Source organism: Numida meleagris, chromosome 5 (genome assembly GCF_002078875.1).
Source record: "Numida meleagris isolate 19003 breed g44 Domestic line chromosome 5, NumMel1.0, whole genome shotgun sequence".
NCBI classification, from domain to species: domain Eukaryota; kingdom Metazoa; phylum Chordata; class Aves; order Galliformes; family Numididae; genus Numida; species Numida meleagris.
Genome location: NC_034413.1, coordinates 12,657,543 through 12,681,218, shown reverse-complemented (window position 1 = coordinate 12,681,218; position 23,676 = coordinate 12,657,543). Strand labels below are relative to the sequence as shown.

Sequence of the window (23,676 nt, the reverse complement as noted above, 5' to 3'; positions counted from 1 at the left end):
CTGGGGAATGAATGCAGCTTTAAAAAGCAATAACTAGTTAAACAGACACACACATACAAGCAGACCCCATTAAAGTCATTTGATATGAGCCAGGGAAAAGCATCTCTAAATCACATAATTATTTTAAGAGAAGACACATTTGTTTAAACTGGTTCAAATCACCTTTGGGGAGGGAGGAGGGAGGGCTTGCGTCTGCCCCATTAAGTGCTTTGATTTCCTGCAGCTCAGCCCAGACTCCTACTTTAATAGTATTAAGCATATGAATGGGGTAATAAAATACAGGTGATTTCCTTCAGCATTATTGACAAAGAGAAAAGTCATTGCTTCCTTGTTTATCTCTTTCAGCGTTTTCTGCCTCTCCTGGAAGAGGTGCTCGATGCACTCAGCTTCTCTGCACCCAAATCCAGTTGGTTTTAACCCAAACTCCCCAGCCCTGTGAAGGGGCACTCGCACCCGAGCCCGGATCTCCCTCCCCGCGCCCAGCCGGCCTCAGCCCTGTGTCCCCGAGCAGCCCCTAGGTGGAGCCCGGCACCCGCGCTTGCTGCAGGACGGCCCCGCAGCCGGGGATGCTCCAAGGCTGCTTCCCCAGAGCAAGAGAGAGGGCGTGGGGCTGGGGACCCCGTCCTGCGCGTCCAATCCACCCGTGGTATACCCGTGGGTGGCTGCAGGAGAGCACCAGGAAGGAGGAACCCTGAGCTCAGAGCCACGCAAGGCAGCACTGCCAGGCAAGTACACCCTGGTCCTTGCCATCTCACCATTTGCTTGGCAGGGGGTCTCTGCTCCCCCCTATTCCACAAGGGCCCATTTGGGATGCTGTTAGGGATTTCCCCACGGAGGGGAGCAGGAGCTGGAGGCAGGGCCTACCTCCTGCTGTAGGGTGGCAAGGGGAGAGGAGCTGGAACTCGGTGCAGAAATTCAGCAGCACAGCACTCTTATTTTGGCAGCATCTTCCACCTATGAGTGCTCTCAGGGCACTCCTTCATGCAGGTAGTGCTGCAGGTGTGGCTCTGCCCGTCTGGGTTTCCCCTGCTGTGCTCATAGGATGCATCCCCCGGGCTTGGCACACATCCTGCTAATGAGACCAACTACTGCAAGTTTGCTAATGTATGGCTCCAGGGGACTCAAGCCCTGCAGGGCACATTGTGTTCTGTGTGCTGCCTCCCACCCTGAGGCAGATGTGTTAACCATGGCCAGTTTCAGACCCAGCATAATAACTGATAAGTTTTCAACTCTAGTGTTCCATCCTGAGATTGAAGCTGCATCTCTGCAAGCATCTCCACAAGGATGAGGGTGCAAAGACCATACTCAGCTTGGTGAATTCACATCCCCATGCAGGGGTACCATGTAGATACCTGGCCACAACTTGCTGCACATGTGCTCACTTGCCTGCAATGACCCCAAGCACAATTCATATCCAGCATCCCAGGCCTGGACTCACACTGCTGACCACCAGCATCATGAACCCGGTGCTCTTTGCCAGCGTTCCAGAGAGGAGAAGTCTGGCAGCCCTGCCATGTCCAGGAGGCAGGCACAGGCTGGTGACAGCAAGTATCAACTGCCAAACCACACCGCTGCCCAAGAGTTTCCTCTTGCTGAGAAATGAAAATTCCTGGGAAGTGGAACTCTCTCCACATTTTCCTGTATCCCGTTCATTGCGAGGCTTTCCAACTGTAGTTTAAAAAAAGAATATATTGATTGATTTTCTTTAATCACTCGTTTGTTATTTTTAGGCTGTTGCTGTCTAGGAGACAGGCAGCTAACCGCAGCTTCCCTGTGACGAGCAGCTTCACATTCTTTGGAGGAAAGGAGAAAATGAGTTTTCTCAAGCCTCTCTTGTTCCTGCTCAAAAATTAGATCCGAGACACCTCACCTCTTTCTCAGCAGTTTATTTTTGCTCCTGAAGCACAAGCATGGTTCTGGCTGGAAGCTCAGCTGGTGGCTCTGCACACAGCTCTCTGGTGCCCCAGCTGCCCCACGTGAAAAGAGGGGGAAGCCAGACACTTCTTTCCTCCCTCAGAAAAATCAAGGTAACTTTTGCCTTTAGGAAAAAAAAAAATACTTTTTGAATACACTGTTCAGTTTTACTTAAAAGTATTTACAGACTTTATTTAAAGTGCTTCTGAGCAAAGGAGATGAACAGGGGCAAAGAACCTGCATCCTGATATTGGGGGAGCACTGACATACCATGCTAAAAGTTTCCTACTGTAACTAAGGCCAGAAATAACAACAACAACAACCAACTCAAAGTCCCAGCTAGTTTTATAAAAAAAAGTTCTACAGAAATGGAGACAATCTGGATGATCTGACTCCACCAGAAGCTTGCTGTGATCATCTCTTACTTTACATGCTTCTTTGCTTAATGTTTGCTAAAAAGCATTTAAAAAAGAATCCCAGATCTCACTCACAAATTGAGGTATTTTCACTAATAAAGTTTTAAAATGGGCTACTCTGATAAATCCAAACCTTATTTCACAAGAGGCTTTTCAAAGAGGCAACAGCAAATCTTCATCGTTGCACAAAGAAATCAGTATCACTCAACAGGTATTTTTCTGGCAGAAAACAACAACAAAAAAAATAACTTAAGAGGTTCCAGCTGTTCTAGAACTCCAGACAGGGCTTGCTTTACCATGCAACCCAATCAGCTTTCAGCAGAGCAGCTTTCACACTCCCACCACTCCCATCACCCAAGCTGCCTGTGGTGGAAGCTCTGCCCTCAGCAGTGTCTGCTCCCACCCAGCAGCACTGATTTAAGCCTTGCAGGTTAATTACAAGCACAGCCACTTGATAGCAGAAGCAGCAAATTCCCATTGCTGAGTAGGGCTGTTATATAAAAACAAAAAAATAGAATAAAAACAACCTATTAACAGCCCCAGGGAGGTGAGGAGAAACAATCCTTTGTATAGCTGCTGGTGGGAGCAGAGCCTCCCTTCATTATTAATTACAGCAAGCTGTGTTTGCCAGCTGCAAGTGACCCTGAGCTGTCAGCCAGCCACCAAACACCCCACAGACAGGACAGGACAGCAGAGCCCCAGAGGAGCCACATGCACCCTTACAGCCTGCTCACAGGGATGCTGATGGGGCATGCTCATCTCCATAGAATCACAAAGTGTTCCTTCGTCCTCAGCCCAGGGCTCCAGCAACACCCTCAGCCCTGGTGGAGCCAAGGCAGCCATCCCTCGTTTGGATGACGCTGGTGCTCAGCTAATTGGCTGGATAGGGACCAGGCTGCTTGGTGGAGGCCAGGCCTGCAGTTGAGGGCCAGGCCTGTAGCTGAAGGCCAGGCCTGTAGTTGTGGGCCAGGCCATTCGATGGAACCAGGACTTCTAATGGGGGCCAAGCCTTTCAGTGGGGACCAAGCCTCACTATGGGGACCAGGCTTCTCTTTCCCCTGTGCCTGTGGAGCTTGCCGAGCTGGGACCGAGCCCAGAAGACCGCAGCCCATCCAGCTGTACTTCGTCTCCTCCAACTCCGCACAGATGTTTGGTGTTCCTTTCACTGCTATGCTCCCCACCCCCCACCCTGCCCTTACTCCAAATTTTGCCTTCAAAAGCTCAGCACATCCATAGCCAAACCAGTGCAACCTATTGCTTTTGGTCACGTTTTGTGTCAAATTTTCCCCTCTGGCTAAAGTTCTCTATGTGGCTCTGTATTTCTTCAAGGCAGTTGGACAGACACTGAAAAACCAGCTTGCACTAACTCCAGTTTCTTTCACATTTGGAATTTGCTACATTGTGAGATAAGTGGAAGGGCGAAGTGACTTTCAGAGCTTCTCAGTGTAGTTGTGTTCCTGTTCCCAGATAGGTACAGCACAAAAAGTGAACTCGGCCGTCAGCGTGGTGCAGACAGCCCCAGGATGTGTCTACAAAACATGCAGCTATATGGCACCATTTTGTATCATTGCTTATAGATTCAATTCCATCACGTTTCAGGCAACTTTTACTGTCTGGGCACAGACCATCACTGGTGCCTGGAAGTGTGTATGTAGATAGAAAAATCCTCCCGTGACAAAACCAATTTTAAAAATGAATCCAGGAAAAAGCATTTTAACAGAAACCCCTTCTAGCAGCAACTGTTGCCAGAAAGACCAGACAAGTATTTTTCTGTTTCTAATGTTACATATATTGTCATTTCATATCAAGATTCCGGTTTTTCTTTTTTTTCTTTTTTTTTTCTTCTTTTTTTTTTTTTTTGGTCTTTTTTTAAACAGGAAAGATTGATAAGAAAAGGAGGAAGTCAACAGCTTCTAGCACAAGGTGTAGCTAAATATTGTATCTAAGCACACACCCTCAAATGTGCATTATCATACATTCAGCTTTGCTGGGAAACATTTTGGAATACGAAACGAGCAACGTGGATATTATAAAATGGCTGTCTCGGAATTAGATTTTAAGATATTGATGTGTCACGATAATAAAATAGAAAACACTTTTAATATCAACGGTGAGCAGTGTGATCCCTTTTTTATTTATTTTGCGGCTGTTGGTTTCTTTTTTTCTGCACGGAAGCCTTGGAAAGGAGAATGTGAGCAGCCCGGCCCCGCGGGCGGCAATGCCTCCTGGAGGTGAGGCCCGAGGCACGGCGATCCCTTTGTGGTCCCAGTTGGGTGTGTACTGAGCAAGGAGCTTGGCCGGCTCCTACAGATCTCTTTGTGGCATCAAACAGAATTAAAACAAAAGACTTCTGTCAGATTTATCCTGGAAAAAAACCCACAGCTTGTTTTATTCTATCTCTTTCTTTGTGAGTGAGCAGGTATCTTTTAAAGATATCCCCCCAAATAGGTGCTCTCTGCATTCTCCTGTGCTTTCTCTCTCTTTTTTTTCCTCCTTTTTTTCCTCTTTTTTGGCTTTTTGTCTTTCTGACTCTGCAGATGTTTCTCTCTGCACTCATTTTTGTGTTGGACTGCAGAGTGAGAAAATCCTGAAAGACCACAAGTACTGAATCCAATCTTGCAAAACTCGATTTGGAGAAAAACCAAACCAAACCCCAATAAACAGCTTATTCACACTCTCTGTTCCCTATCTCCCAGAGCTGCACTGCCCACCTCAGGACCGAGCCTCAGTCTGTGTGATGGCATTCCCCAGGCCAGGAGCTGGGGCCAGCCAGGTTGCAGTGCTCCTAGCACAGCTCCAGCATGGAGGGAAGGGCCAGGCTGGAGCCACATCCCTGGGGAAACAGGGTGGAATTCCCCACCCATAGGGTTTTCCTCCTTCTGCCCAGGGTGACATCCCAGAACAAGGCTGAGCACGGACAGAACATAGAATAATTCCCCATCAGGCTGTGTCTAAAACATGCTGGTGCTGGAGGTTAACTTCCCTTCAGCCCTGCTTTCTGTACAGTCCTGATGCTAACTGCCAGCCCCAGTGCTGCACGTGCTGTGCAGGCAATTTCCCCACCCGTGCTGAAGGCAGAACCCTGCGGTTCCTCCCGCACCCATGAGCCCCGCAGCGAGGCTGCAATTAACGCAGGTGCTACACGCACGGCCAGAGCCTACAAACAGCTCTGGGACAGGGAGTTAAACCCACCCAGAGCTTCCAAGCCAAACAGACTTGAGCAAAGCCAAATGGAAAAAACACTAACTCTATTTTCATCTTAAACAGCCGAGCCTCCCGCGCCAGCTCCGATCCGTGCCTCCTCCCTGGGAGCTAATAGACAGGCAAGAGCAAGGCACTCCATGATTAATTCAGTACCCTGGAGACTTTTTTTATTTTTTATTTTTTTCGTTTCCACATAAATTACACAAGCACTTTATAAAATGAATACACAGAAAACACCTTATAAGTGCATAACTTAAAGAAAAAAAAGCCTTAAAAAATCTCACTGAAAATAGGTTTTCTGATTGCTTGCCTGTACTAGCTGTTTAAATTGGCAGTGCTGCTTTAGATTATAAGTAACTGAAAAATATATACTGTATATATAATATCTATATATTCCCGGCGTTTACTATAGGAAGTGCTTTGTTTAATTGTGTCTCATTCCCTCAGAACAATTAAAGAAAAAACAAAGTCGGAAGTGAAATCGATTTTCGCCCTCCCAAACCGCCTCATAAAGGGACACAGGTAAAACAAACCGTGGGGCAGCGCTTTGCAAATGATATGGAAATAACCCACAGAGAGGAGCAGAGCGGAGCGGCATCGCCCCTGGCCAGCACCGCCAGGCTCTCCTCATTATTAAAGCGCTGGCTGATCGGCGCTGCAGCCGTGGCGGCCGGGGACAGTTTGGGCTCTTCGTACAATTGAGATATCACATTTACCGTCCTCAGGAGGCTGTCAGTTCCTTCGCTTCTTCCCCCCCCTCGCAGGAAAAAATTAATGAAAAAGGGGAGGAGACGTGGCTAGGTGAGATCCGAAGGGCTCGCTACTGTCGCCAGCAGAAATTGCTGCTGGGAGGTGAGGAGACGGGTGGCTTTCTCCATTGGTTGCGTCCCCAAACATCTCCAGCGCCAAGGGCCCAGCACTGTGCCTGGCTGCACAAACACACTTCCAAGGGAGCCGTGTCCTTTTGTTCCAATCAGTCCAAAGTGCATACCTATAGACGCACATTATATATACATACGGACCTACGGGGTGCCCCGAGCCCTGCAGAACCCAGAGGAAGTTCCCCCAGCCGGGCGCTCGCCCGAGGCCTTGTCTGTCAGGGCTCAGCTTTGTCTGGCAGCGTGTCAGGAAGTTTGAGGCCGGCACCAGAGACTTTCGGAAGAACAAAAGGGCTGGGGGGAGGCAAGCCGCTGCTGCTCCGCAGCCCTGCAGGCGGAGAGAGGGTGGGGGGTGAATTTCCCTTCCCCATCGGTCCTCCTAGAGGGATACTCCATGGGATGCACGTGTGTCCGGTGACAAAGGAGACACCACAAGTGCCAGCCCTTATTCACAGGCGGAGGCGACGGTGGTGACACTGGTGATCTTGGTGGAGTCATCAGACCAGGGCTGGAGGTTCTGCAGGGCGAAGAGAGAAGAGTTGTGCACGCAGATGGGGTCGGCCTGGATGGGCTGGTTGATGGTTTTTTGGAAGGCCTCCTGCTGCAGCTGCATGAGGATGCGGTTTGCTTGCTGCCGCTCGGCCTCCCTCTCCTCCGCTGTCTGCCTCCTAGGAGAAAAGCAGCCATCAGTGGGTTGTGGGGTGGGAAAGGGGAGGAAAAGAGAGGTTGGGGCTGGGGACACAGCCATGACCCCATCCCACAAACCACTGGTATGTCTCATGCACTGGGGGCTGCGGATATCTTCCTTTTCCCAAGAAAAAATTTCTCCCTCAAGCAAAGAGGGAACAGCTCCTCTTTATTCTGGCCCTGGGAGAAATCCACACAGAAAGCAAAACACCCAAAAAAGCAAAGAGGAGACTGCAAAGTGCAGTTCGATGCAGTGCAGCAGAAGGCACCGAGGGGATGCCCCAGAGGGGGTTGTCGCACCCTGGCAGCAGGGGAGATGGGCAGCATCCCACCCCTTCCCGTGCTCGGATCTGCCATCTCCTCCCCGGTCTGCGGTGCTGAGATGGAAGCAAGGAGGTGCTCACAGTAGGCAGGGCAAAAATCACACCTTGCAAGCAGCAGAACATAGCTTAAATACTAGAAACACACTGAGCAATGAGAACAACCGAATGCCAGAACACACTGACTGAGCAGGGCGGAGGAGGGAATTTTTAAGAACAGGTTGGACACAATGTCTGTCTGGAATGACAGAGGCAGACCTGAGCCTGCTGGGGGGTGGATTAGGGGGAAGGCTGGCAGAGATTCCCTGCAGGTCCAAGCCCTGGAGCGTCTGGGAGGAGGGGATGGGAGAGGAATGGCCTCAATGTGTTTAAATCCACAAGGAAAATCCCACTTCCCTGCCTCAATGACTGCAGCCTGCAGTGCCCCAGCTCCCACCGAGGAGCATCCCTGGCACTCCTCCCTTGCTTACAGACAGGGGTAATGATGGCTTTTTAATTTAGCAACTTGCAGGGAACACAAGTCATCTTGTCTTCTTCCTCCGTAGGGATTGGAGGTGGCAGCTCCGAGTGTGGTGGTGACACCCGGAGCAGGGCTGGGGACATGGGGCACGAGGCCACCAGGTGTGCACGGGGAGTGTGTGGCTCAGGGCTCAGACCCTGTTCTAATCACAGTGTCAACATCTCCCTATGTTACACATCCCAGGGTCAGGGGCTCACACGGCACCAAGGCGGCTCAGTCTGCACTGCAATGAATTTTTAATGACTGCCTGCACAAGGAGGAGATGCTCCCGGGGGTGGGAACAGGGAGACCTGTGGCTGGGCAGCAGAAGCACGGTGCCACCAGCACCTGGCTGTGTGCTCACCCTTCTGCCACAAGCTGGGCTTTGCAGGTTCAGATCTGCTCAGTCAGAGGAAGGAAACAAACCTCATGCCTGAGTCTCAAGTGAGCGCCCGAATTTGGGGAGAGCCACCTCATTCCCACGGATGCACATGCAGAAGAGTCTCCAGACACAGGCACGGCTCTCCTCCTGCCCATATTTATTTCAGCTCAGGCCCGTGTGGATTATCCCATGTCTAATACCATGGCTGTGGTCAGGCTGCAGCCTTTCCCTCCGACAGAACCAGTCATTCCTTTCTCTTCGCCCAGCTATTTTTCTTTGTCAAGTGTATGAATAGGTTTGTATCCTCTGCTCCCCTGCCAAAGGGGATTGAACTTAGCTAACAGACACAAGGAGTATTGACAGACGCAAGGAGAGCCAGCCAAGCCGCATTTGCCTCACTTCCTTAGGAAACCAGGTTAGAAGACAGCCGACCCTGTCGTGCAGGGCTGTTCCTCCTCCTCCAGGACCTCGCTCTTGGCCAGCAGAAACCCCTCCAGCCCACAGCTTCCCAGTGCTCAGGGAGCTGCTCCTCATTGGGCTCTTTAGGAGAGGTCACACTGCTGGGGGCTCACCCCTTGGTTTCAAGCTCCCTATCCCCCATTGCTCATCCAAGCCCACACAGATCCTGGGGAAGCCCATTTCCCTCACATTGGAGAAAATGTAGGAACAGCCAGGAGTGAAATTTTAACTTGCTAAATACCCAGGATCAACTCAGTCTTCCTATGGAGGGATTCAGCCCTTTGTGCACAGAGTATCCAGCTGGGAAAGGGGGGTTGAAGGCGAGGGCATGGCCCCATTTTCCTGCCTGAAACCCTTTGCTTTGGCAATGTGTACCCATCCAGGTAGCTCACACATAGCAAAAGCAAAAGGTGCCTCCCTTCTGCACCCAGAAGCACAGCCCCCCAGCACCCAGCCGCCGCTCACTCAGCTTTGCAGCCTGTCCCCAAAGCTAGGTGCCTCTCCAGGGATACCCTGGGAAGCTGCAGCGTGGGGCAGAGCCTGGGAGCTCCATGAGAGGCCGACCTCCTCCCCTCCTGCCCGCATGTACTGGCACATCCAGGAGGAAAAAATGCACTTTTGCAAGGAGAAGCAGTAAGCCCTGCGGGGGCCAAAAATCTGAGCATATGCAGGGCTCCATATCCCAGTAGTACTGGGTGCAGGACCCAGCTCAGGCCCCCTGGTACCATCCAGCACAGAGGGGTCCCGGAGGGTCCCACTGCCCCTGTGGTGCTGGAGCTGTGCAGCTGCAGCCATCACTCCTTGATGGGCCCCCCTAGGTCTCCCTGCCAGTTCGGGGGTCCCGCATACTGCAGCCCAGGAACACATGCACAGCATGCCTGCCACCCATGTTCCTGAGCGTACACGCACACACTTTCACACACATTCATCTGTCTGTCTGCATGCACTCCCTGTGCTCACACTGAATACACACACGCGTGCATCCACGTGCACACACCTGGCTTGCACACGCATCCGCATGCAAGGTCACACGTGTGCACACACTGTTTGCGTACCCACACACACATGGCCTACACACAAATGCACTCACACCATGCAGCCACGCACACGTGCCCTGCTTGCACACACACATGCACCATCCATGTGCATACACACGCAGACCCCACGGTGCTCTCATCACCACATCCCCCAGCCCAGAACCAGCCCCGCACCATGGCCCCCAGCCCCTCACCTCCACTTGGTGCGCCGGTTCTGGAACCAGGTCTTCACTTGTGCGTCCGTCATCTTGAGGGCCTTGGCCAGGGCAGCGCGCTCGGCCGAGGCCAGGTACTTCTGCCGGTGGAAGCGCTTCTCCAGCTCGCAGATCTGCAGGCGGGTGAAGGACGTGCGCGGCTTCTTCTTCTTGGGGGGCGTGCGGTTCTGGTAGGGGTGACCTATACGGCGTGTTACAGTGAAGGGTGAGAGGGCCACTGGAGGGGACATGGAAGGGGGGATGAGAGGCAAAGAAGCAAGCAGCGACACATCAGCACAAGGGCTCCGGCTCCCGGGCGCTGGGCTGGGGACCCCCCCACTGCGGATCCGCGGGGCAGAGCGGGGCACGGGCGGAGGAATGCAGCCGGGCACCGAACTCGAACCTCGGCGGCCATACGGGGGAGAGAGCCCGGGGCGGCCGCCGGGCTGCAGGCACGGTGGGACGGGCAGCTCCTCGCCCGGCTTCGCCCCTGTTTTTTGCAGCCCTAAAGGCCGGGAAAAATAGAAAGGGGAAAAAAAAAAAAAAAAAAAAAAAAAAAAAAAAAAAAAAAAAAAAAAAAAAGAAAAGAAAAAAAAAACAAGCAATGCGGGGGGCGGGGGGTGTTGGGACGAGGGGAAGAACGGCGCTTTGGGAAAGAAACGAAAAAGCGGCGGTGAAGCAGCGGAGAGAGGGAGTTTGGAGACGGGGAGGGTCCCGCTGTCCGCCCGCAACCCGGTCCCACCGCTCCGACCCCGGAGCGTTGCAGAGGACCCGGCCCAGTTCTCCTCGCCCCGCGCGATCGGAAACCGGGGCAATTTCGGTTCGGCGCTGCGGTAACGGCCCTCGGCCCGATCGTTTCGTGCCCAAAAAATAACTTCCCGCGTTGAAAACGGGACTCGCTTTTCGATTTTGTTTCGTTTCGTTTCGTTTGTTTTTCTCCACGAAAAGAACAATTAGAAATAATAATAATAATAATAATAATAATTGGGCAAAACCCGCGGTGTTCGCGAGTGCTGCGGCCGGGCAGGGTTGGGGCCATCGGGACGGGGCCAAGTGCGAGTGGAGCGAAACGAAACGGGAACTTGGACAAATGCGGTCCCGGTGCCGCGGCCGAGAAAATTTTCTCAGTTACGAATTCGTCGTTGTTTTTTTTGTTTGGTTGGTTGTTTTGTTTTTTTTTTTTTCCTTATTTTCGTTGTTGGAGTTTTTGCTTTGTTAGGAAAAAAACCAAAACAACGAAAATAATAAACAAGCACGGCTTCACCTGGAAAAGGCGGCGGCGGCTCCGGGAAGCGGCTCCAACCCCGCTCGGGGCTGCCGTAAAGTCCCCGTTGGTCGGGGAAGCGCTGAGTGCGGCGGGGATGCGGGGCACGGGGGGACCGAAGCGGCCGCACGGACAGGGAGCGCCGCGCTCCGCCTTACCCCGCCGGGCCGGGGCTACTGACGGCGCCTCGATCGACAAGGCAACTTTGGGTGGGTGCTTGTGCAGGCGGCGGGGGCTTGAGGAGTTCTGCGCCTTTCCCCAGGAACAACAATAATAATAATAACAACAACAAAACGCAGGGAGCCGAAATGCTCCCACGTTCCCACCCATCCGTGCTCCCGGCCTGTTCCAGCCCCGACGGCCCAGCGCGGCCCAGCGCCGGCTCCTGCTTGCCCCAGCGAGGAGAGGAGCGGGGAGGGGGTCCCGACTCACCTGTGAACCTGTCCTTTGTGTACCGCCTGTTGCTCTCCATCCAGGGGAAGGTGAGCCCCGTCAGACTGTTCATGCCGTTCACCGGCGGCACGGCGGCGGAGAGGGGCTGGTGCACGCCGCCGGCTACGGGGCGGTGGGCCGGGACGCGGATCACCCCCCCGGCCGAGCTCAAAGTGTTGCCGTTCATGCTCACCGCCATGTTCACGTTGTAGGAGCCGGGCAAGGCTCCCATGCTGCACGAAGTGCCGCCGTAGGCTCCGGCCCCGCCGCCGCTCGCCCCGTAGCCGCCGGTGACCGTGTTGTAGGCGCTGCCCACGATACAGCCCAGGCCGTAATCCGCCGAGTCCTGCAGCCGCGGGTGGGACACCATGCAGCTGCCCGGCTCCGACGTGTTGAGGATCTGGTCGATGCCGAAGCTGATGGGCTCGGCTTGGCCTTGGTGCAGGTGGTGAGCCCCGAGGTGCTCCATGCCGCCGCCGTCCGTCCCCTCTCCGGCAGCGGAGCCGTGCCCCGAGCCCGGGGGCCCCACCGCCGGACCCCGGCGCAGCCGCACAGACCCCAAAATGCGGCAGCAGAACGCAGGAGCCAGGCGCGGGTCGGCACTACGCTCTCAGACCCATCGCGCCGCAGCTGCGCGCCCCGGGACACCGCGACAGAGCCACGCGCGACCGCTCCACGCCGGCCCCGCGCTCAGAGCCACGCATCGCCGGGGCGCACACGGGAGACACAGCCCAGATCCCGAGACCCTCAGACCCCAGTAGCACCTCAAACCCCCACCCGAGGCACCCACGCACCGACACGCGAGGACGAGGAGCCCTCGCCCCCGCCGGCAATGCGGAGCCGGAGCCCCGCGGCGCAGAGCGGAGCGCGGCGGAGTGCGAGTGCGAGAGCCCCTCCGTCCTGTTTGCCCATCAATCACGCTACCCAAGGCCTGCTGCTCCCAGGCCCTCACTCTCCATTGGCTGCATGCTGAAAGGAGCCGAGTGAATGACAGCGGAGAGGAGCACACGAGAAAATGAGTTTCTTCTTCCCCGGTCGCCCCCCCCTCCAAAAAAAAAAAAATCACCACTCGGCTCGGCCCTATAAAGGCAGCACTGCTGCACTGGGTGTGTGCAGGGCAGTGCAGAGATGTTGCAGTGGCCAAGGGAGCCTCAGGAAGACAGTGCCCCCCCCCACACACACCTCCAGAGCACCAGTGGGACCTGGTGTAGGGCAGGAGGGGGCTTTTGGTCCTGAGGTTGGTGAGAAACGAGAGCAGCAATGGCTCTGGTGAACCTCTGCCTCTCCCCTTTCTCCAGACGGGTTTTCTCAATTTCAAGTCTCAGCACCTCCCAAAAGCTGAACAGGAGGAGGTGCCCCTATTTCCAGACCCCTGAGTGGAGGCACAGGTGGAGGGTCCCCACAGATGCCCAGGCCTGGGGGGAGCTGCCCTTGGAGGGGGGAGCACACAGGAGGTGAGGGGGTCCCAGGCCTACCTCCCACCCAGGGAACCGCTGTGAGGTTTTGCTGAGGGGGCTCATTGCACAGGGCACAAACTGGTCCCAGCTGCTCCCCCAGAGTGAGGGCCAAATGGGTGCCTGCTGCCCCCAGCTGTGTCCCTGCTTCTGTCATGCCTTCGTGCCCACCACCGCCGCCACTACCTCCTGCACCTGCCTGTGGGGAGATGAGTATTTTGTTCATCATGCTGCCCCACAATCCCACACCTCCACGATCACTTGCACAGCTGCATTCTTGCATCCTTGTCCACCCATAAGTCCCAGCATCACAGTACTGTGGCACCCCAAGATCCTCACTGGGGACCCTCCCATTGCCACAGCCCCACAGCAAGGATGCTGCAGGGACGGACATTGCAGGGACACCACGGGGCACAGCGGGCAGCAGCTCCTGACAGCCCCATGCCCAGCTCAGTGCCCAGTTAGCTGGTTCCCCCCTTGCCTGCTGGGGTCAGGTTTCCCCCCTCCCCATACCTGCCTCAGTTCTTGACTTCTGAACTCTTCAGGGAACTCGCTGGCGCCAGCTCCATCAACCAAAGTCCTTGTGGTTAGGAGGAGCTGGGAAGGGAGGGAGGGAGCGAGGGCTGAGGCCAGCAGGTCTGGGGGCCTGCGCCCAGGCAGGGGCTTTCCTGTCCCCCAAGGCTGCAGCTGCCTTCATCCTTCTCCAGGGACTGGCCTGAGCATCTTCTCCAGCCCCTTCACATGTGGGGCACATGGGGCAGCTGGGGTTTGAGACCTCAGGAAGTCAATAGGAATTATTGATGGGTTTGGGGATGATGCATAACCCCAGGATTTAATTCCTGAATGAGCCACAGACCTCACCTGCAGCCTAGGGGAAGCCATGCAGCTCCTAGGAGTTTGGGCACTGCTTGTCTCAGCCCCAGAGCAGCACCTGGTTCATATGGTCCAGTTGAAATGGCTCCTGGCCTCAGTTTCCCTGTGGGCTTTCCATGGCTGGGGCTTGAAGAGTGCCATAGAACAGCTTGTTTCTGCATTCAGCTCTCTAATTCTGAGACTAAAGGAAGCTCACATGCAGTGACACAAATTCCCACACCTGGCTAAGTCAGGGCTGGCCTTGTTGTTTTCAGGTTCACATCCCTGCAGGAGAGCTTACAAGGATCAGCACTCACCTTGAGGCACATCCTGTGCCCCTACAAATGGATATCATGGTGGCAAAGGACAGGACAGCCAGCTCAGCCGTACATGCTCCTGACAGCCTTGAAACTTTTGTTCCTCCTCATCCCTCCTCAAGCAGCTGCAGGGAGAGGCCTATTCCCAAAGCAGTAGCTCAGCCCTGCCCCAGCTCGGGGTTAGGACTTGGTAAAGCCCTGCTGGGTGGCAGTGGAGATGAGACTCCCTCTCCCCTCCACACAAAGGTCTGGGACTCTTTCTCAGGTTTTCTCATTGATCCGGTGCATCTGCCTCCTGCTAGCAGAGAGGAACAGCCCAACCGGGGCCTGACCTCCACCCTCCACTCCCATTTCCTTCTGCTTTGCTGAATTTGGAGGGCTCCCTTCGGACACTGCTCTCCTTCAGAGCTCGGAGCTCCCAGAAGCGCTGCGAGCTGCCCCCGGCCTGGCAGCTGCTGTGAAACACAAAGCCCTCCTGCGGGGACCGGGGACAAAAGTGGCACGCCTGGCACTTTGGCAGGGTCCCAGCAAACGCGCTGCTCTTCCTCCAAAGAATGTGTTTCGAGCAGTGCTTTCAGAAACTTTCGACATCTTCCCTGTTTCCTAAAAGCGGATCGAGAGATGGTTGCGGGCAGACCTCACCTCGACACCAACACCTGCAACCCCCGGGTGTCTCCTTCCCTTTCTCCTTCCTTAATTCGTTTATTTCGTTTGCCTGGGGGGGCTCTCCCGGCTCCGGGCGATTATTCACCCTTCCGCACATCCATCACTCGCCGAAGTTCTTTCTCTCCCTCCCCGTTCCCTGTGAAATCAATTACCGAATGCGGCACACGGGGGGCCGAGATTCGCCCCATCGGAGAGCCGCCACGCCTCGGCCCGCCGCGATCTGTCGCGACGGAGGCCAAGCGATGGGTCTTCCCTCCACCTCCTCGCAGCAGCCGAAGCTGTGCGGGTTTCGCAGCTCCGAATCTCGTTTCCCGCATTTCCCGTCGAGAAGCGGCCCCCAGAGCCCCCGCCCCATCGAGGCCAGGCGGGCAGTGGCTTTCCTCGGGCTCGGGAAGGGCGGGCCGCGCATCCTGGGCACCGAAAGCAATTAACACCATTTGGGGAATTTTTAATTGCTCTATAAAGCACGCCGTAAATAATTACTCCCAGCTCCGTTGATCCCTCGAATACGCACTGACAGTTGTAATTTATGGCTTTGGAAACGTGGCCCCTTGTATTCAGCATAACTCCTTATTACGGTAATGACTTAGCGCCGCTGCACTTAATGAGTATAAAGTGCCCGGCGCTGCGGGAGCCGCGGCACCGCGCAAACTTCGCCCGCACCGATATTTCTCCACTTTATGGTTACAAACGACCGAACCGCCAGGAGCTCATAGGGCGGCGGGGCCGGGGGAGCGGAGATCGGGGCCGCACGTCGGGGCTGAGGGGTACTGGTGCTGCCCGGTGCCTCCCAGTGCGATATCCCCTCTATTCCTGGCACAAGGGCACGCAACAGGCCGGCGGCCCGGCGGGGACAAAGCCACCAAGCTAGGTCCCCTCGGAGGGGACGGGACGGTGGTCGCTGGGGGCTGAAGCACCCGGGGGCACTCCATGAATATTCAACGTTGCCGCTTGCCGGAGGAGCATCTGCCAAGAAGTTATTGGTCCTGCGGCAGCAGCCCCTCTCCCCACCGTACGGAAATGCGTGAAATCCCATTAGCCCCCTCCTCACGGCCACCCGCCCCGCACCAGCTCCGCTAATGAACTGCGTCTGGCCGCCACCCCCGCGGGCACCGACGGCAGCGAGGGACACCGGGGGCTCTGCCCCGTTAATAACTCCCGACTTAATTACACACCACTCGCGCCAGCTAATTGCGGCTCCGAATTCAGTGAGGGAGCACGCGTGGGCTCCCGAAGAGCCGCCCCCTGCGACAGCCGGGCCTGTCGCGACCGAGCGGGTGGCTTCGTGCTGTCGGCAGCTGCCCCGCGTGTTTGTTTGCCGGGGGAGCGGCTTTTGTCTGCTGCCTGCTCCAGCCCCCGGGCCCTTTCACGATCAGACAAAGTCGTGTTTTGCTGACAGATTTTTGTCTCTTCCCCTCTCTCTCTCTCCTCCCAGCTTAAAAGCAGCCCCCGGGGGCAGGGGCAGCTCCGCAAAGGGCGTGCGGACGGGGAGCGGCACGCCCGGCTCCGCTACCGGAGCAGCTTTCACTAACAAGAAGATCCGATAATAACGATCTTAATTATTGCAAACATTGTTACGGGCTTAGCCGTAAAACCTCCAAAACCCTCCTCGCGTTTGTTTATTTGTTGGTTTGGTTTTTTTTCCTCCCGTTTTCCCTCCCCGAGGTTAATTAACACAAAAGAAGCAAACAGAAATTACGGCAGATCCAATGGGTAAACTTAAACCTAAAGTGCTGCTGTTTGCATTAGCCCTCGGAGAGCAGGGCCGGAGGCACCGCCGCCAGACGGGACACGGGTGAGGCCGGACCGCTCCGCTCGGGCAGTGGGGACGGGGATGAGCCGTGCTCGAGTGTCCCCATTGCCCCCAAAGCCTGGGGGGGCTGGCACTGCGCACCGCACCTCTTCCTCCGCCCGCAGGAAGAAAGTCGAGTTCTGCCATTTGCAGTGCGGGGTGGAGGGGGGGGTGGGAGGTTTGGGGATTACCTGTGACCAAAAAGAGGGAGGTGACGGGAAGTTAGGTAGCAAGGGACTTTCCAAGCGCAGCTCCCGTTCCATGGCACACGCCGTACCCAGCCGGGGGGATTATCGGGGTTTAAACGCCATTGAGAGCTTGCACAAACAGCGTTCTCCACACTTGTAAATTAAACTGATTAATTGCGTTGTTTACAGGTGTATTAATTGCGTTTTCCACCTGCAATTAGTTGCAATTTCCAGTATAGCTGCCCCCGGGCTCCCCAAGCAGACACCCCGGGCTGGGCCCGACGGCAGGCAGACAGACACACACACACACACACACACCCCGCCAGCACACGTCGGGGGGAGAGGAGGCGATGCGGAGGTTTCGGTTCCGCGCTTCATCATGGCCAAGTGACGCTACGAACAGGGACGGTTTGCAGAATAAACGGCCGCAGAACTTGCGGGACCACAGAGCAGCTCCAGGTCCAAGCATAGATGCCTGGGAAGCGCTGGGGTCCAACACAGGAGGAATAGTCCCGGCAAAGCCAGGATCCGTGTCCCGCTCAGTTCCAGGAGCGGCTCAGCAGCAAAGCTCCCGGATTCAGAGTCCCATCAAACACTGACATTGCAGCTCTGACGTCCCCGTCCCAGGTTCCCCCAGTCCCTCCCGGCCCCTTTTATTTTCCCCAGGACTTTTACTGCTCAGAGGAGATGAGCCAAGACATTTCCTTCTCCCCTTCCATAAATATTGCATCTCCCAAATGCAATTACCAAGGGCAAAGCGGCTCAAGCGTTTGCTAAATAAGATTATGTGATAATGTTAATGTATTTTATGCCTGCGCTGTGACACTCAACAAACCCTCTATTAATAACAGCTCAATGAGGTGTGGAAGTTCTCAACAGGGCGCTTCGGGGGACAGGAGATTTTTCACTGCGGGGGGAAGGTTTGCACAACAGCACCACAGCATCAGTTGTGCCAGAGGAAGAGCAGAGCCCGTGGACAGCATTTCTGGGGACAGCACCCACTGCCATCTGAGGTTGAGTTTCCCCTATGAGCATCAATGCATTACTAACCTGAGACCAAGAAAAGAAACAGCTGAAAGCACCCTCTAGTCTTCTCCCATTAGAACAAAAAAAACCCCAGCAAACCTGAGTTTCTCTCTGCCGATCCCCAGCTCTCCAAGCTGTGCCCTTTATCCACTTGCCCTCCAGTGGCCACATCCATCTGCCACCTCTTATTGACCCACCCCTCCCTTGTGGTCTTCTGCCTCTATCATATGACTCTGCCGTGGGCTCACTGATGGCCAAATGTTGGTTGCTCAGCCTGAGACACTCAGCTCCAGCCACTGGGTTCCCCTTCACCCTTCCCTCAGATCTGCTTCAGCTGCAACATCCCCACCAGAGCCCACTGCCATGGGTGGCAGGGCCATCACCCCGTGTCGGTGCAGACAGCATGACACACAAGTCCTTTGCCTTCTTTGATGCTTCCAGGGCAAATTCCTCCAGAGCCTGCAAAGTTTGCCTCTCCATTTCACATTAACACTAGTTTGGAGCTGCCCTCTGGCCCCCAAGGGTGAAAGGTCAATCCTTTATTTACTCAGCCCCTCACTTAGTTCATCTGCAGCCCTTTCAGGGACTGGGATAACAGACACAACGTGAGCTGCTAACCTGCTCCCTGTCCTCTGCCTGCTGCACCAGGCAGGGTGGAGATGAGCATCACACGCTCCAGGTACAGCACAGCATTTCCTACCCAAGTACAAGGTTTTTTTCTTCCATGGAGCAGAATTAGGGACATTGGGAGTTTCAGGGCAGGAGGGAGCTATGCTGAGCTCCTGTGTTGCCTGAGCACCCAAGGAGCCCCAGCTCTTCCTTAATCCCATACAAAGCCATGCATCACCAGAGCTCTACCCAGCACTTCTCACATCTGACCTCACATTTGAGAACAGAAGCTCCCCAAGAGCCCAGCACCATGGGGTCAGCAGCACTTTAAGGAAGGACAGCACTGAGTGCTTGTGTCCCCTGCAAAGCCACCTTCGCCCTTGGGGAAATCAGCCGAAAGAGGACTATGCCCCTGCTGAGGGTTATATGGGTGAGGTGGAGCTATGCTGCAGGTGCTCAGCATTTGGCAGGGTTAAATGCCCACAGATGTGGGGAGGCTTCTTTGTTTGTTTCCAGGATTTATTGTTATCATTGTTGTTATTATTATTAGGGAAAGGGTTTAGTTCCCACGTTTTCCCTGTGCCCATGGGAACCTTTGAGCCCATTGCAGCCCCAAGTGCTGCGGCCATGGGACAGAGCACTGGGAAGCCTCCCCAGTGACCACTTCTTTTTTTGCACCCCCACAGATGTGCAGAGGTTCTGGGCAGGAGGCAAAGGAAGGGAGCAAGTGGTGCGGAAATGCTTCCAATGCGTCTTTCACTGAAAAAATGGAATTTCATTAAATCTGCTTTGAAGTAGAGGGGAAAATCCCCACGCTGTGCCAGCACTTCACTTTGTCTCCATTGGACAATTAGGAAGAGCGCAGCTTTCCAGGAGCATCACTTGTTCTTTCTCAGCTTTAAAACTGCTCTTCCACCTCGCTCTCCAGGCAGCAGTTTTTAACTTCATCTCAGCTGTGGAAAAAAATAATATTAAGATGTTCTATTTCTGGTACTGGAAGAAAACAGACCCAAATTTTCCACTTTAAAACTTTCCTCACTAACAAGATACAGACCAAGCATGATATATACATATGTTTTTTCCCCAATAGCATCTGAAAGCTTTCTTCCTTCTGAAATTTTTCAAAAAAAAAAAAAAAAGACAAAAATTCAGTAGTTTCCTCCCCGAGCTGATGGAGATCTCTCTGGAGGAAATGTGTCCGATAAGCCCAAGTGGAGCGGCCTCCCTGCTTTATCTCAAGCAGTGTCAGATGGGTATTTCCAGCAGGATCCCTCCTGGACACCGCAGCGTCGGGTTTCTCTCCCATCCCAACCAGGCCTTGCAATGGGGATGCCCATCCTACAGTGCACAACGGGAGCTGGGCCTGGAAATCTGGCTGAAAATGGGGCCAATTACCCATTAATTGGTGCTGCTTGCTCCCCGGTGATTAATTGCTGGGAGAAAGCGTGTCACATTTTGCAAGCCCAGACTCCAGTGCAGCGACACCGCGGGTCCTTTATCAGCCCCGGGGCCAGGCGCGGCACCAGCCTGTCTGAGCCTGGCAGGTACCTCCGCGTCCCACGGCTTGTTTGTTTTGGTGTAAGCCTGAGCGTAATTGGGGCTAAAGCAAAATACCCACAGCAAAACAAACGTGGCGCCAATGATGGACACAGCCCTGCAGGCAGCACGAAGACAGATGAGAGGAGAGCCTGTCCAAGCAGCCCAGGTGGAGATGCTCAGAGAGTTCAACATATGGCTGTTGACTGAGCGATTAATTTCCAGCCGCCTCTCTGAGAGCAAAGACTTTGGCCACAAACCTGCACCATGTCCGGCTGGAGATGGAGATATGGGCAGACCCTATGCCAGCTCCACTCAGAGCCATGGGACAGAATGGGGGGAACCATGGGACAGGGTGTTCATGCAATAGGATGCCCAGGAGATGGGCTCTTCATGGGATGGGGTGTCTTTGGGATTGGATGCCCATCGATGGGGTATCTTTGCGATGGAATGTCCATGTGATGGTTTGTCCATGTGATGGTTTGTCCATGCGATGGAGTGCCCATGGGATGGAGTGCCCATGGGATGGGCTGTCCATGGGCAGGATCCCCATAGGGCAGGTTGGTCCCACTGCATCCCATGCTACCTTTCCATTTGGGGGAGCAGAGTCACTGGCACCAGCCACGGGACTTTCACATGGCTTTCCTTGCCTTGGCATCACCCTGAATAATTCATGTACAAGACAGAGAAGAGGATGAATTGCAGGCAATGATTAACATGAGTTATTTTGTGTGGTAGGAAGATCTATCAGTCTGGCCCCGCCAGGCTGCAGTGATTAATGCAGTGCTGCTCCTTTGGACTGGAGTCCCTGCATTCAATTACAGGTGGTGATGGGCTCCTGGGCAGCCAGAAGTCAGCTGAGGAAGTCTGCATTCAGGACCAGGACAAGCTGAAGCAAAGGGGAAGGCACTCACTTCCCGCTGCACTGTGATCAGCCAGATCAGAGTGATATGAGTCTGACCCATTAACACAGAAAGTTATTAGTAGGCTCTTGGGCAGAGTCTATTTTCATATTCATTTGGCTAATTAAATGTAAATCATTGCTTGGGATTACCACGCAGCATCCCAAGCCCCATTAGCCAGCATGTATTCACTGGGGAGAAGGGTCTGCACCCTTTAGTTCACACGTGACATGCTGAGCTGCATGGCCACCAGCAGATCTCTCACCCTTGGGTTATGACAGACATGGGGGGGTACTCGGGGTGACCCTGCAGAACACTCACTGCTTTGGCAGTGCTGGGGGTCACGTCTCTCCACTCCAAGCAGTGACATCTGGCCATGGCTGCATGGGAGAGGCTCCGTGAGCATCCCAGCCACGATCAATATTTGGAGCCTGCCAGGCCCAGCCACCCCCCCAGGGGCCCAGCAGAGCATATGGGTGTTCCCAATCTGGCAGCTCATGTTGCAGCAGCTTCTAAGATGTCACCAACCTCCTTGCAGGTCCCTCTGCCAATCACCTATGGCAAAGCAGTGGGGGTCCAGCGCCCAGCTTGGGGGTGCTCTGGTCCTCATTGGGGTCCACCACCAGCCCAGGAGTAAGGGACAGGGTTGATGTGCAGCTGAGCATCCCTGAGCAGTTCATGGAACCTGCTGCAAACTTTTCCTGGGGCGTCTTTGGAAGAAGATTTCACGGTCCTGTGGGGTGAGTATAAGTTGGAAGGGTTACTGCAGCCCCCACCAAGCCTCTAGAGGTTTCCCATTACTCTCCTCCCCTCCCTCACCCTTTCTTAATTATTCTTAATGGGCAAGCTCATAAGAGCTTCTATTAACTTTATTACCAGATCAATTAGTGCTTGCTTTCCCCCCTCCTCCACCCCCTGTGCTAATAATCCCATCAAATATGAAGACAGCATTGCACCGGTGCCCAGCAACCTGCAGAAGGTGCTTTAACCGAGCTCCAGCTGCTCCATTGGACATCTCTGACATCGATGGATCCTCCCCAGGATTCAGCCCAGTGAGGAGGGGAGAGAGAAGATTAATTGGACAAGACTTTGGCACCGACCAGTTCCAATATCCACTAACATGAGCTGAGAAGAAGCGGTTGGCAGCGGGATGCGGCCCTTCACCTGGAGCCCCATAGCTGGAGGAGGATACAGGTGTTTGTCAGTGGGAAGATGCTGCAACATCAATCAGTGGTGGGGGTAGCAGGAGGGGGGATGGGTGCTGGTGCCCCCTAGTCAAGGCCGTGTGCTTTGAGCAGAGAGGAGAAGACCTACAGAGAGGAAGAGACCTCTGGCCGTGTGCCTGGCACCCGGTGAGAGTGGTCCCAGAGAGACTTCCCCTACATCCATCCCCTCTGGGTCCCAACCCCAAAAGCAGCTGTCTCGCTCCACCTCTGTACATTCCAGGCACAGACGGGATCACTGGCTGCCAGCTGTAGCCGTGCCGGGTGCCCAGGCTGAGTGACAGCCCTTGAAGGGGACATTCAGGGAAACCGTGGGAGCGAAAGGATGTTGAGATGGTTGACCGGGGTCCTGGCTTGGAAAGCGTCCCTCTTGTAGGGATGTCGGTTCCCACCCCAACGCGTTTCTCAGAACATCTTATGCAGTTTGGAAGGACCCACTTGAGCCTCCAGGAAAGGCCACGGCGTTCCCAGCAGCCTGGATCACGTGCCCTGCCTGTGTCACACTGATGGCTCGCAGCTTTGGCACTGGGTAGGACACCAGGGCCACTGCAGAACTCCGGCATTGAATTGGTCACGGGGCAGCACAGCTTGGAGCCAAAGGGCTCCACGTGGGCTTGGAGCCCCCCAGGGCCTGCAGCAGAGGGAGGACTCATGGCAGAGGAGCACCCAGAGCCTGAAGGGTTTCACAAGCGAAGATCTTGCACAAAGATGGGGTTGGAGTCGCCATCAGGAATAGGGCCCTGCCCACATTCCCTCAATCAGCCTTGAGACCAACACCGGGACCATTTCCAGGCAGTGATTCTATTGGGCACTGGCGGTCTCCCAGTCACTCCAGTGCTCTCCAACCCATACCCCAAATCCTGCTCTTTGGCCATTTTCCCAAGCAGCCCATTCCTGGCCAGACCTTGTCCCTACTCTTTCCCATGAATGTCCTTCTCCCCATCGAGTCAATCTGAGGCCATTTGGACTCCAAACACCAAGCACAGAGGACCTGCCCCATTTATCTGGCACTGAACCAGGTGACACCAGAAAACTGACCCTAAAGAATTCCAACTTCATGGCCAAGGGCTACTCTTTAGGGATGGCAAGGAGGAGGACGGTGCTCTTCTTGGAAGGTGGCATTGCTGGGCTGTGGGACAAGAGAGCAAAGTGGTGCTGCCCCCGTCTCCCCCCAGCCCTTCCCAACCCCATGGGACTGGGAAGTAACACTTCGTGGAAAAGGAATTAAAAGGACTTCTGCGCATGTGTGCGAGCCCTGCCAGGTTAATACCACTGCCTATTTGCCTGACAGCTCCAAGATTGATTACCCGCCGCAGCGCTCTTTATAACTTGATCAGTTGAATTAATCTCTGGCTGCGGGCCCATCTGATGCCAGGCATCACAAATTTAATTTGGAGGTGTAGGGGATCTTTTATCCCCGCCTCC

At 54.7% G+C, this 23,676-nt stretch overlaps 1 protein-coding gene across 2 annotated transcripts; it reads right to left on the bottom strand.

Annotated features, from left to right (window-relative positions):
• Positions 5,683-12,761, bottom strand: TLX1 (T-cell leukemia homeobox 1). 2 transcript variants are annotated; one of them, XM_021400005.1, is made up of 3 exons: positions 11,687-12,761; positions 9,991-10,228; positions 5,683-7,080 (listed from the first exon to the last, which is right to left on the bottom strand). In XM_021400005.1, the coding sequence occupies exons 1-3, from the start codon at positions 12,153-12,155 to the stop codon at positions 6,858-6,860; spliced, it is 930 nt and encodes a 309-aa protein (XP_021255680.1). In that variant the 5' UTR covers positions 12,156-12,761; the 3' UTR covers positions 5,683-6,857. The 2 variants fall into 2 exon arrangements, with proteins under 2 accessions (XP_021255680.1, XP_021255681.1); XM_021400006.1 differs by having other exon boundaries at positions 5,685-7,080; positions 9,991-10,192; positions 11,687-12,760.

Bases quoted from the DNA above. Each gene is read 5' to 3' on its own strand.
- TLX1 (XM_021400005.1), bottom strand. From the start codon at position 12,155: ATGGAGCACCTCGGGGCTCACCACCTGCACCAAGGCCAAGCCGAGCCC. The intron at 10,229-11,686 runs GTGAGTCGGGAC...TGTCCCCTCCAG, and splicing joins CACAAAGGACAGGTTCACAG to TGGCCCTCTCACCCTTCACT. The intron at 7,081-9,990 runs GTGAGGGGCTGG...CTTTTCTCCTAG, and splicing joins AACCGGCGCACCAAGTGGAG to GAGGCAGACAGCGGAGGAGA.